Genomic DNA, 13993 nt, shown 5'->3' with positions numbered 1-13993 from the left:
AGTACTGAAACATCCAATTGCAAAATTAAACAAAGCTATCAAATTTGGCCTAAACAATTGGTACCTAAGTATCAGATTACAATAATACTAAGAAAGCAAACATCAGTGTGACATGCAGGGATTTAATGACACAACTCTGTTTCATACTAATGAGCTGCAATGAATACCAGTGTTTCATTTAGAATTAACCTCCAAGGCTTTTATTAACAAACTTATCTATAAAGGTCAGTGCTTTCCATTATAATTCAGGCTGTTTTCATACTTTGTTACTTGATGGCATATTCATTGTACTGTCTGTTTTTTTAAAGTGAAACAAGAGTCCTACCACTAAAGAGAACGCTTTCTAGACATATCTGATTGATTGAAATTTAGCCAATCTGTGTATTGTCATTACAGATTTGCACATAAATTCCCTTATTATCAAGGAGTTGTGTGTGTATACAGAAAAAAGCCTCAGAATTAACATTTATTCTTCAATCACAATTGTAGCAGCTCTTTCAATATAGTACTTGCTAATCAAACCACTTAAAATCTTATATGGCAATATTTTGATAAAGCTAGTTTTACTCTGAGTCATATTTTGGTAGTATCTCGGACTAAAGATTAGTTCACAGGATTCTTTTACTTAGTGGAGGCTGGAAATCTGTGGTGACTCTTTTATGTCTGTAGAAGCTTGAATAATTCCATTCCATTCAATACAGTTATGTTTTTCTTGCAGAACAAACTTGGAACTAGAGCTGGTCCATCGAGGAGGCAATTTATGTTCAGGAGGGGCAAGCACAGCTGGGAAAAGATCATGTTTAAGTAAGCTTTACATTATGAAGTGCAATTTAAATTATTAAAATATTGAGTAAAGATGTCTGGTTCTTTCTAACATTTTCTAGATTATATCAACTTTTCTTTTAAGAATGTTTTTTTTTCCTGCCCTAATGAGTCTTTGAGTTTTGGTGCAGTTTGAGAAATCTGAAATCTACTTTGCACAAATTATTCGTTAGAGATGTTCATCTGCTGTGAGTATATTCTATTTAGAAATCAACTATCATAGTATCCATGTAATGTTTTTTGGTAAGTAAAACGAGAAGTATTTTAAAGGTAAAGCAGGAAAGCTTTGTTTTACCCTGGCTGTTGCTTGTAATAGTAAAGTAATTTGTTACTCTGAGTGCTAATGTATCTCATGACTAGGTCTCATACTTAGAAATCTGCAGCTACCACGTCCCATGTCTTCAATTTCTCTAGTTCTTTCTCTGACAGGAGAGTTTTGCAAATTTTCTTTAGTAGAAACTCTCAGATTTTCATTGCTCTAAAACCTTTAATATTTGGCAAATAAAGCACTTCTGTTATCATACTTGATGATTTTTTCAGCACTTTTACTATTTTGCCATTAACTCTGTATGTCTCAAAATGAACCAATGTTGCCTGTTCGTCAAAATAGATTACTAGAACAAACTAAACTTACAGAAAGTTGAAGATACTTCTCACACTTGAAGTATGGAAGTTGTCGTCTTAATAACAAGCTTTAAGATTACATTAACTATGGCTTTTAAAAATACACATTAGTTTAGAACTATTGCTTTTAAAAATACATGTTGGTTTACAAAATTTAAAATCCTTGAAATGCGTAACTTTTCAGTAGCAGCAAATCTGCTGTTAAACTGTGCGTTATTTGTCTATATAAGGAGTAAAATAGCCCAGTAAGGAAAACATAGGTTTAAATCCTTGTCTTCAGAATTCTGTGTATATTTAGCGAGAAGAAATTTTTTTCCCCATAATGTGATTTGGCTGTTTTCATGTGCTTGCCCACAAGAGCTTAATCTGAAATTGGTAGAGTGTCTCTTATAATTGAAAGTTGTGCTGATGATACTTTTAAAGTTACAACATTTCTTGATATTTTCTTTTTTGTTTGTTTCTACTTGCAGCACATTGCATTTTGTTTGTTAACAGTAATATTTTTCTGTTCCTTTCTTAAACTGTTGTACATGTGTTGAGTGTGGTGTACATGAAGGAGTGCTTTTTCCTTCAGCTGCTGCATTACTTTTAAGGATTCTAGCATGTATATCTGGTGGGATAGGGACAGCATTTAAACACAATGCACTTGCTTTTTTCTACCACCTTAGAATGTGTATAAATGGTACATTTTCTTATTTAGATCTAAATCAGACATGTTGATGGCTTCTAATATCTACCTTGCACTGGAGAAAAATTGAAGGCCTTTAAAACTTTTGGGTGATTGGTGCTAGGTGTATGAATGTATTGTTGCTTTAAACAGCATGGAGACATAAATGTCATCTATTTGTTGTTAAAACATACCCATGCTGTTTATGTTCTCTGTTGGTACTTATTTGGTAAAATTGTTATGTAGCAAAATAGTCATGTTTAATCTTGCATTAAAATAGGCTTATTTTTAATGTAAGGTAACAGGGTTCTCCTAGGACAGATCTGTACCGTACTTCCGTTTGGTAGTATTGGTTTTGGACCTTAGGCTAAGCATGTCCAGTGGGAGCAGAATTACTTCTCCATATATAGAAAAGTTTGTTTTTGAGAAACCGTTATATAACAGGCCAGGTTGGATGAGGCTTTGAACAACCTGGTCTGGTGGAAGGTGTCCATGCCTGTGGCAGGGTGGTTGGAACCAGATGAGTTTTAAGGTCCCTTCCAACCCAAACCATTCTGTGATTGTACGATAATTATACGTTTCCTTCATTGCCTCTTTCTTATTGTTGCATTTAGAGATTAAAAAATTGCAGTTCTTTAGATACTTTGGATTCTGTAATAGATTTTATTAACTTTCCATACTAATTTCTTTTTCCAAGAGATAATTCTCTTGGATTTTTTAAAGTTTCACTCAAATACACCTTCAACTTCTTCATGTTCTTACACAGTGAAGAAGACTGATCTTGAAAATCCATACCCCATCTAGAACCTGAATACTGTTTTCTTTAAAGTCTTCCTTGCACAATATTGAAACTGCTTCTGGTTTTAAACATCATTCATGTCAGGTCCAGCAGAAGTAATCTAAAATATAACCCGTTTTTGTCTTTCTTGTCTGTGAGATAATGAGGTGTCTCTCCTGTGATTAAGCAACCCACTCTGTATTAGTCTTGTAAGAACTGTAAAGTTTGGTGATTAGATATTGCAGAAAGAGGGGTATGTCGTCCCAGGTGAGCAGTCACAGCAGCAAGCATTAGGGAACAAATAGGTCAAGAGCTGTTTTAGTAGATTGCACCTTGAGGGCAGCTGCTCTTGGGAAGGAAAATTAAGAGTGATTAATGTAGCTGTTAGTATCGGTGATTGAATCTGTGCAAGAAGAATGAAGAAGAAAATTTGGCTGTAAAATTGCCATTTTAAGCTTGAAAGTTTTGAGTGTGTGTGTATGTGTGTGTTATGAAATGGTATGCAACCAAAAGAATGCAAATAGAGTCATATTCACTTACTACTTAAAAATTAAGTCCTATTTTAAGGACCACATTACAGTTTTAGTCCATGGCCTTGAAAATCTCATGGGCTATGGGGATAGTTATGATATGTAACAATTGCACAGATCTTATTTCTCTGTTGTGTATACGTATTTTTCTCTGCCATTGTTACTCTGGTAATCTTGCAATAGTGAGCAAAAAATTTCCAAAATTTAAAAGTTATCTATAAATGAATTTATAATCTAGTCCTTTCTTCCTTATAACTTTTTAATAGTTCTTCTTTCTTTCTGGCTGCTTTCTTTTATTTTTTCCTTTTACCCTTTGTGATAAGGATAGGATTAAGGTTTTTTTTGGAAGGATTAAATATTCTATCACCTTGTCCTTTGGCTTCAGCTTCCCTGTATGGAGCTCTATATCCTTATACTTCCCACAGATAGCAAAGTCTGGCATTTCAGCATCAACTGCATTACTTGTAAAGGACATTAATTTACAAGGGGACATCAAAAAAGTATGTAAAACTTGTGTAAGCTTGCCTTAAATAAAATGTCCAGCACTTTCCTTACTTTTGTGATTGTTCTAACCATTGAGAAACCCTTTTGTTCTACTGGGTATTTTGTTTGGTTGGGTTTTTTCTCCTCTTTTTATTTGAAGCCTGTCATTTGTGTTTGTAGATGGCTCAGCAGTGTCATCTGTCTTGATTAAGATGTTAGTATCAATTTCATCAGTGCTTCTATTTTTTTTTTGTGAGCAGAGAAAGTCATCTTGATGTGAAGCATTTTCCAAGCTCTTCATGCTCCTTCTGTATCAAATTGTTCAACCACGTTGATAGTAATGGCTGTCTCATTTTATCAATATGGTCAATGATACTTGGAACCACCGAGTATTCCCGTAGGAAGAAAAACCTAATTCTTTCACAAATTGCTCAGTTGCAACTGTCTCCTTCCTATAAGCTATTAGTATGAGTATGGTTGCGGAGATTCCTACCCAGATCTCTGTAGTCACTGAAAATAAGAAAAATAAAAAGCAGTATTCAGGAATGCTTTTGCCTTCGGTACAGTGGGTTTCTGTGGCTGCTTGGGCTTTTTGGTTTGTTTTAGTGTTTTGTTCTGCTTATTTTGTTAGTTAGAGTCTGGCAATCTGCAGGTCTTTGGTGCCCATCCATTCATGCTAGCTTTGTAAAAGCAAGTTTTCACACCAACAGATGATCTTAACTGTTTCTTAAAAACCTTGGTATGCCATTCATACGTAGCGTGAGAGAGGCAAAGATAGATACTGTTGGAATTCTGTTGCTGAAGTTGATTACATACACTGGCAAGTTTGATGTTGAGGATAATTAGCTGCTTCATCAGCAATTAAGACTCAAGATTTTGTAAAGGCTATTCATGTCTTAATGCCTTAATAAGCTTTTCCTGACCTTCACGCATTTTTTTCTTCACTGATTCCAATCTACTGGATCAGCGATGAATGGGAAGATGCTGTCAGCAGGTCTTTGCAGCTGCTGTTGCTAAGTGGACTATATAAATCTCTACAAGGAGACAAAAATTCCTCAATCTCCTTATTAAGAATGAAGTCCCATCTGGTTGTATGAAGTGGTTTTTGTTATAATGTACATTCTTCTTGATAGTCCAGGAAACTTTGGGGAAAGGACATAATGTCTCTAGTCTGGTCAGATCTTCATGTAGCACTTGAGACAAGGGGTGTTTTCAATTCCGCTTGTGGTAAAATGCTGTGTCACTGAGTTTTGTGATCTTTTGACATTGTAAACATGAATACCAATTTATAGAATGAAAAAAATAGAAGAATGGATCAAAATAGCAAAGTAGAGATTTTTGACAGCAGTATATTATTTACATCCTTCTAAAATATGAATATGAGACTGGGAAATAAACACATCATCTAGACTTTTGCAAGCAAACCAAAGTCAGCTAATTCCTTAATTTTCTTTGTCATCATTATCACAGCACTATTGCTATACATTGTGGAAGTGGAATTAATAGCAGAAAAAATCCTCTGATTTCAGCTTTCATAATTTGAGAGTTCAAGTGACTGGAAAAAGGAAAGATGAAAAAAGGGCAACAAAGCTCATGTGGAAATTTGGGATCTCATTGGCAAAGACCAAACCAAGATTACTAGCAAGACCAAAACTTACACCTGCCTTGTAACTTCCTGAATCACTCATCCTTTAATACTAAAATTCATAAAGAATGTAGCTGCTGGCAGTATGGATAAGTAGACAAAAACCCCATTACCTTTAGTTTTTATGGGAGGAGCAGCATTAGAACACTTCCTCTTACAGCTCCAGTCCCAGTACAAAGACAAGATCTTATCCTTTGAGCTGCCCTGATTCCAACTGAGTTTATTTCTCCTCTCTCACAACAGGATAACACCAAGAAGTAGAGCTGGTACAGGAACAGTTGAAAAGAATGTACGAAGAGCAGCAGTGTATGGAACAATAGATTTATTTTCAGAATTTTTAGAAATGGAATTAGGAAGGCTAATCTGACTCAAAGATAACCCTTGTGTCTAACTGCTTAATCTAGGTGATTCTGTTAAGTGTTTTATATAAGCTTTACTTGTATTCTGTGAAAACAAAGACCATCTAAATAAGTTGAGGGAATTGAGACAGCACTGCTTTAATTTAGGTAATATTTGAGCCAAATGAATGTGTTTTAAAGCCAGTAATAATCTTGCCCGCTTAAATCTCTAAATCTTGGAATCCTGCCAAGCCCCTGATGACTTGCAGCAATAAGTTACATTGTATATTCTAATTTTGTGATTTTTATATTTATTCAATTTAACCTGATGCTGTCTCAAATATTACAAAGCTTTTGGGAAAGGAGGACCAGGTTCAAATTAATTTCAGTGTTTACTTCTCATGATTTACTATCAATAAACCTGTAGTTCTCATTTTGTTGTGAATTCATAATTATCATTCTCTAATTTTGTTGCTGCTGTACTTTCTAAAATTAATATTCTATCAAATTTTGTTAAGAATGTTATTTTGATAACTTTGAGCTACGCCCAGATCCTATCTTTCCCATTTACAAAGAGGGGCTGTCCTGGAGAGAATTGGCTGTAAAATATGCTGTGAGCAGTGATAGGGTTTGAGATGTCTGGTGGAGTTATGGCCTTCCTGCCTGTTCTTCACCAGACTAGGCAAGGTTCTTGGTTGTGGGCCATTGTCATGTTAATGTTTTTGCTGTTACTTGGTGGGAAGGGTTTGTGGGTTTGGGGTTTTTTTTGTTGTTTGGTTGGTTTGTTTGTTTGTTCAGTTGGGTTTTTTGTTTTGTTTTGTTTGGGGTTTTTTTTTAAGTATATTTTAAAGCTTCTAAGTAGGGGATAAGAAAATGGGAGGATATTCTATATTTTTATATTTACATTTTGGAATAATGCAAATACCCAGGGGAAAAAACCCTCTGGTATTCATTTGACCCAGAGCAGATTTTTGCCAGTCCTCATGAAATAAGAATGTAGTGAAACACCAAGCACTTGATGCACAAAGAAGTTACCAGTTCTGTGTTTTCAGAGCTCTGGTGTTTTCCCTGGCTTTCTCCAATACTCCATAATTATAATAAATTTGAGGTAAAGCAATTGGAGTCACTGTGGTGTAAAACAGAAGAATGTTTATGAGGAAATAAACCTTTGTGTATTCTTCTGGCTAGTCCTTAGTATTTGTTGATTGTTAGAAATCTTCTCAGAAATACCCATATGGAAGCAATAGCCAAATCAGGACACAATTTTACTGACTTGGAAGGTGGCTGCCACCAGGCCATTGCTGTGCAGCGTCGGGGGCAATATTATTCCTCGGTCACCCTGGGGCTAGCAACAAGCATGGCATTGACTTGAAGAGCATCTTAATATTTTTAAGTCAGGTCGTTAAAAATATTTCATAAAAGGTCATTGTAACTGTATCTTATTACCTACTTCCTAGCTTTACATTCATGTGCTAAACACGTTTTCTTGCAAAGGAGTGATAGCTACCTTGATCACAAACAGAAATTACTGTCATACAAGACTGCTATACGGAACTTTTCTGTTCAGATTCAGTTGATGATAGAACGTATCTTGAATCCATAAATGTTACATGCTTGGAAATTACAAATAAGTTCTCCAGTGATAGAATATGGTGCTTGCCTGCTCATTTTTGTCTTAGTAAAAGCTCAGGAAAAAAGCTGTTAAAGGAACAGAGGGTTAATTAATTATGCTAAGTTGCCTGTTATTGTTTGAGGCAAGTAGCAGTTCAGAAAAGAAAAAGGCACCATTCCTTTTAGTAGCAGAGAGGCAAGAGGGAAGGCAGGCATGGTTTCATTCCAAACAAAACCATACTGGAGGGGGGTTCTTATTATTTGGGTGAACTATCAGTATATTTTCAGGGATTTGAAGTTTGTCAGCAAAGCCATGTTTTGCTGGAATCTCTTGCCAGGAGAAAAGATAACTTATTTTGTCCTCGTTGACTGTTTTTATTCAGAAAGCAGGTGATAGCAATCAGTTCCAATGCCATCTCCGTCTCCAACTATTTTACAAACCCCAGGAGCTAATTACAGCCCTCAGGCTCTGGCAGTCAGCTGACTTCATCATGCGCCTCTTTTGGCCATTGCGTACCTCTGAGTAATCGTCTATTTATGGAAAATAAATTAATAGCTGCTATTTCTACTTTAAAAAGAGGACCTGTGAGTGAGTGTGTAGGCTGAGTAAGCGTGTTGTAGAGAGAAGGAAGATGAAGAGAGTAGGAGGCAAAGGGATCCACTGAAAGAATAAAAGAGGAGTGAGGGGAAAGGTGATGGCAAGATGCTAAGGGAAAGAGTTAAAGGGAAAGGGAGGAAGGAGGCAGGATCCCAGAAAATTGAACAGGAGAAGCAAACATGGCAGCAAATGGCAAGATACAGTGGGACAGGAGGAAATAAGTGAGCATGATTGTGGGAAATAGTATTTTAAAATAGGATTTTAATATAAACCTATGAAGATAAAATATGCTTTTTCCCCCAAATTGTAACTGTATTGTAAACACAGAGAAGTCGGAGTCCTTGGTAGTCCCTGATCTAGTTGAAGGTGTTCCGGCTCATTGCAGGGGAGTTGGACTAGATGACCTTCCAACCCAAACCGTTCTGTCATTCTTCTTATTCTGAAAACACTGTCGACAGAGATGTTGCCTCCCTTCCTGGCTTGCTTAAGGGGAGGAAGGATTAGATCTTATCCTTGCGTTCATCATCTGATTTGTAGAGAAATTAAAACTGTGCATTTTAATATAAGATACTGCAGTAATGTACATGAATAATAACTTGAGCATCCTTTGTTCAAAAGGTTCTGGAAGTGTTTTGCGAATATTATAGACGCAGTGGCTATACAGAAGGTTTTGAATTGATGAATATCCGCAAACTATGCCTGCAGCTTGTATAGACAAATCTCTGCCATTATAAAGACTGTTGCTATTTTGGTGTCATTGTGGTGTGGTCAGAAGTTTGATTGGTGGTTTTTTTTTTTGTTTTTTTTTTTTTTTTTTGGTTGATTGGGCTTTTTTTCTGTTTCAAAAGTTACCTACCAAATAACCTTGTGAAGGCAGAAGGGACCCTGCTATAGGCCAGAACTTCCAGCAACTTCAGATTAATTTTAAATATGTTGTGTACAGAACTTAACTGTGGGAGAGGAGAATAAAAACTGTGTGTTAAAAGTATATCAGTGTCTGTTCAGAAGAAATGTTTAGGATATCATGGCTTCTGATGTAAATTGGAAAGGGAAGTGAAGTGCGCATGGAACCTTAGCAACATAGCAGCACATGCAACATATGAAACAGGATTTTTTAAAAAGACCTATAATTAAGTGTAGCCGGTGTTTTATGGGCACCAAAACAACTGGGATCTGGTTGAAGCTTTCTAAACAGCCTTTCTCTGCGTCAGAATGTCAGGAGAGGAAAAAAATATTTTTTTTCATATACATGCGTATGTTCACTGCCGTCTGTTGAAACCTTGCTTTTCTTCTAAACCTTTTTTAATAGATAATAAAAATATGCTTGTTAGGGTACTAGCTTATTTGGAATGAGATGACAGACTTTTCATTCAAAATAAATGATAGCAACTTAATGTAAAATACTTCATATTATTGTATGTAATAATCAGCAACCTATCTTCTCCACCTTTCAGATCAGCTGTTCCATGTGTTGGCCATGCACATGCGCCTCTACAGTATAGACTCTGCCTACAATCCTTGGAGGAAACTGACCCAGCCAATACAGGATAAAAATTCAGAGCAAGTATTTTCATTTATCAAATATCAGTTTTACCTTGTGAAAGAAACATCCTTACAGAGGGACTTTGGGTAACTTTCTGTCTTAGTTTAAATTCTCTGTGAAGTAGGCTGATGAACTTAACGCTTAAAAGTTGTAGATATAAATTTTTAAAAATAAATTTTCGGATTTCTTTTACATAAAATCTCACACATTCCAGGTTTGAGTTAAAGCTTAAGCACATCACTTGCAAGCTTAAGCACATGCAAATTTAGTAGTATTGGGTAAGTGGATAGGCACACGGCTGTTCTTGGTGCAGATGCTAGGCAAAATTTACATTGAGATTAAGCTGACAAATAATTTATTGAAAATGGGGCAATGACTAATAGCTGTTACAGAAATAACATAAGTAGGCCTAATACATGTGAGAAGTAATTCTACTTCAAGCTAAAAATTTTCCTCATGCTTGTTATTTTAAACAAGTTATTTACCTAAGTTTTCTTTTAAAACATTAACCTGTACAAGGATTAACAATATAATAAATGGAGCCATGTATCTGTGTTCTGCAAGGGCTCATATCCCGACTGAAGAGCCTCCTCTTTTCAGATTCTACCTTGACGGTGAAAATAAAGGTTTCTTGCCTAAACAGAGATGATTATTTTTCGTCCTAAGAAGAAAATAGTTTTCTTTGTTTTGTTTTTTTCCTTTTGGCACATTGAGCATCTTCATAGCTAAGGTCTCCACTTTGTAGCTTGCAGTAATGTTGAAAAACTGTCTTTTTAGTGCCTATGCAGCTGTGTATTCGTCAGTGTGTTTCTAGAAGCCTGAGGTGGAAAGCATTGTGGAATTTCAAGAATTGATCTAGGACAGTGATGCCACAGTCCTAATCTGTAAATTAGGAAAAATTATTAAAACGATTCTGCTTTCTTCTAGTTTGAGATTTTACTGTTTGTCCTCTTGGACCCAGGTCTGTTTTTGCAATCAACATTAGATTATTGCAAATGGTCTATAAACTATACTGTTAATTAATTAAACTAGATTAATGGAACAGTTTATAGACCATTAGCAGAACAAAGCATCAAGAATTTTATTACCTGAAAACCGATGTCATTCAGCATGCATTCAGACCACTTTGTGAGTCTGTTTACTGTGATTCTGCCCTGACCTACGTGTATGGTTGACTGAGTTATACCAGGCAAAATTAAGATCATGTTGCTAGGCTGTTGGCAGGCAGAATGGCTGCAGGACTGATTGTGCATTTCTCATTTGGGAATTTGAAGAGCTTGCTGGCTTTGGAAGCAGCTGTTAATAGAGGAGCTGCTTTTTCTTCATGCTCGACTTTTTTTCACCCTTATAGACTTGACGGAATTCACCCTGCATTGGTCATATTAAGGTTAGATTGCTGCATGCTAGGTTTCATTAGGCAATATTTTGAATCACCTAGAAATTAATGGTACAATAGGCCATACAGGCTTGCTTCACAGGAGGTGTTGCATGTTGAGAATGCATTTGAGCAGTTCTGTTGTTTTCTGCACTGGTTTTCAAGATTTCTTGGTAGACTTGCTGATACGGATTTGGCACTACATCCTAATTGGCACTACATCCTTAATGGTTTAGGAGGCTATAACTGAGAGATCATCCATTTTGCCATGAAGCAGTTTACTGTTGGGATGCACAGATGCAATCGTGCTGGAATTTTTTTGCTCCTTCTTCAGAATGTTTTTCCTACCTTAATCTGCAGGCCCCGGAAAGCTGCAGAGGAGGCAATTTGGGGACATGTTTTTAATGTATAAATTAGAGCATAAGATGTATATCCGTAATTATATTTTAGAATTTGAAGTTGTAGTTGCACTTGAAGATGGCATTTATAGGATTGGTGTGTATGATCTAATTGCACACTTCTTAGTCACCCAGCTTTCTGAGAAATCCAGAATAGCAAACTTCTTCAGTTACAGGAAAGAATGCTCAGAGCAATTAGAAGGTGATACACTCACTGCTCTAAACTGAAGAAGATTAGAGGGTGGTGGAAAAATAACCACTGCAGATTTTAGATGTTGATAGCACTCTGCCACTTTGAAGCTAACCAGGTAATATAAATCATCAGCCGGACTGGCACATTGGGCACATGAGACTTTAAGCAGAAACTTGTAAAAAATCACTGAGAAGAAAAGATCTATATTATCTGATTGTATTACTGTGATTGAAAAAATTTAAGATCAGGAAAGTCACAGGAGCAAAATAAATTTAAACCAACATGCTATCCAATTTTATCTAATTTTTACTTACAATTATTATTTCAATTAAAAGCAATTTTCCATAGAAGTTACTTGTGTTTTATTGATTTAAAAGGATAGTTTTCAAAACTAAGATAAATAAGTAATCTATGGAATGCAAGTGCCATTGCATTACCTTTTCACTCTTAGTTGAAGTTACTTGATTTAAATATACGTAATTATTTACAACTAGAACTATCCGGTAGCTTGGTTTTACACAATTCAACTATCATTATTCATAAATCATGCCTTAGATTTCATGTGTCTGGGAGAACTGATCAAAGTAATTTATAAAGACTCACAGAATTGTTCTACTATACTTCCCAAAGCCCCTGGTTTTGCGCAGTGACATCTTCTACAATGGTACCTAGATCGCTCCGTAGTTGAAAATGGCAGCTGGGAGGAAAGATAGGAAGGAGCTCATGCAGTCACAACAAGGTAAAGTAGAAATAAAGAAATTCTGAGCAAGAAGATACCCTTTCAGAAAGGGCCTAATCAATGCGAACTGTTCAAAGGAAGGGGGAGGAGAGGGAAGATGAAGCTAAATCTGATGAACTGTGAATAGTATAGTGGATTCTTTCTCCTATGAAGTTCCTTGGTCCCATGGGCTGTGTTTAAGCAGATTGTTCTACTAGGGACAGATCTGGTTTCAATGGTGATCAAATAAACAATTATTGTGGTGTAAGTGGTATAATAGCTTCTGGCAGGGGGCAGAGAAGGAGCAGCTGGAGGCAGTAATTACTGAATCCAGATGTGGATTTAATGCACTAGTCTGAATAGCCGGAGCTTCAGGAAGAGCAGACCTGAAATAAAAGGATATAATGGTTTTTTAATTTACATCTCTACAAAGTAGTCTGAAATTTTTGTGTCTGTTTTGACAGACAGAATATGTTGGCAAAGAACGATTTGTTAAAGCATTAAGGATCTTTGCAGTAGAAGCACTTGTGGGGGTGAAATGCGTGATAAACTGAAATGCTGAAACATACTGGGTTATTTTTGCCAGAGTGTTTTGCTGATGTTTTGTTCTAAGCTAGATTGCTTGGGTGACTGTTTACAGTGTCCTACTGGGGCAACAAACTGCAGCACAGGTATGGGAATGAGCAAGTGTGTGTGGGAACCTCTTGACTCACATCTCCATCACAGGAAATGGAAAAATAGTTTTTATGAAGATACTGTAAGGCAGACAGAGAGTAGGATGATGCGACAATGGGGTTTAGTTCAGGTTTGTGCAAGATGGTATACACATACACATGCTGCAGCAGGACTTACATGATCTATTCAATAAACACAGCTGCTGGCTGAAACACTGGTGTCTTAGGACATATGTTATGAAAGGGAGATTTTGATGGTAATGCCAGCTCCAGGAGTACTTGCTCTCGGCTGTTTCTTCCTTCCGCTGTACTATAGCTCACCATCTTCTTCAGCCATGCTGATGTAACTTGGGCAGGCTGCATCATGAGCAAAGTCAAGCAACTAATCCATGTTTTTAAAAAGCTTAATTTGAGTAAGTTTGGGAATGGGTGACAAGGGAGCGCTAGGGGCACAGTGGAGAAAGAGAGAAAGGGAGATGCCTGCTGTTAGTACTGCCAGTGAAATCCTGTGTTGTATAAGGAGAAAAACTGACTTTCTGTAAAATCTGCTGTGACACAATGAAAAGCAAATATGAAATTGTGATTATATCCTAGAATGTACCCAGAATAAGTAGTAGAATTCTACTTTCTTACCATGAACATCAGAAGCTGTGTATTCCTCTGACCTTTCTGAAGGCTGGGACTTGTGGGCTGTATTTCTCCTCCTGCGATTTCTGAAGAGAATATAAATTTGCCCTAGTTGATTAAGCCTTCAGCTGCATCCATATCCCTGTGTCTCAGGTTTTCTTTATCTGACAGTTCGAGGAGGTGTGAGGCTCAGAGCTAGCACTTTATTGAATTTCTAACTTTATAATCAGTTGGAGTTAGCATCAAGCAAAAATTTTAAGTGTCTGTAGCTGAGAGACAAGGGGGAAGGAGAGGGTGTGTGTAAGGAAAGGCCATAAGTAAATGCTGCTTGTTGTGGAGTAGAACAGAATTTTCTGTTCTTCTGTATCT

At 36.5% G+C, this 13993-nt stretch overlaps 1 protein-coding gene across 9 annotated transcripts in view; it reads left to right on the top strand.

Moving 5' to 3' along the window:
- Positions 1-13993, top strand: part of UBR3 (ubiquitin protein ligase E3 component n-recognin 3) — a 112357-nt gene that overhangs the window by 78843 nt on the left and 19521 nt on the right. For all 9 annotated transcript variants that reach the window (XM_030486052.1, XM_030486050.1, XM_030486051.1 and 6 more), the window contains 2 exons: positions 719-804; positions 9551-9656. In XM_030486052.1, coding sequence (XP_030341912.1) covers positions 719-804; positions 9551-9656 — 192 coding nt within the window. The remainder of the gene's footprint in view (positions 1-718; positions 805-9550; positions 9657-13993) is intronic.

This window comes from Strigops habroptila, chromosome 5, assembly GCF_004027225.2.
Source record: "Strigops habroptila isolate Jane chromosome 5, bStrHab1.2.pri, whole genome shotgun sequence".
Classification (NCBI taxonomy): domain Eukaryota; kingdom Metazoa; phylum Chordata; class Aves; order Psittaciformes; family Psittacidae; genus Strigops; species Strigops habroptila.
This window is presented reverse-complemented; position numbering and strand designations above follow the sequence as displayed.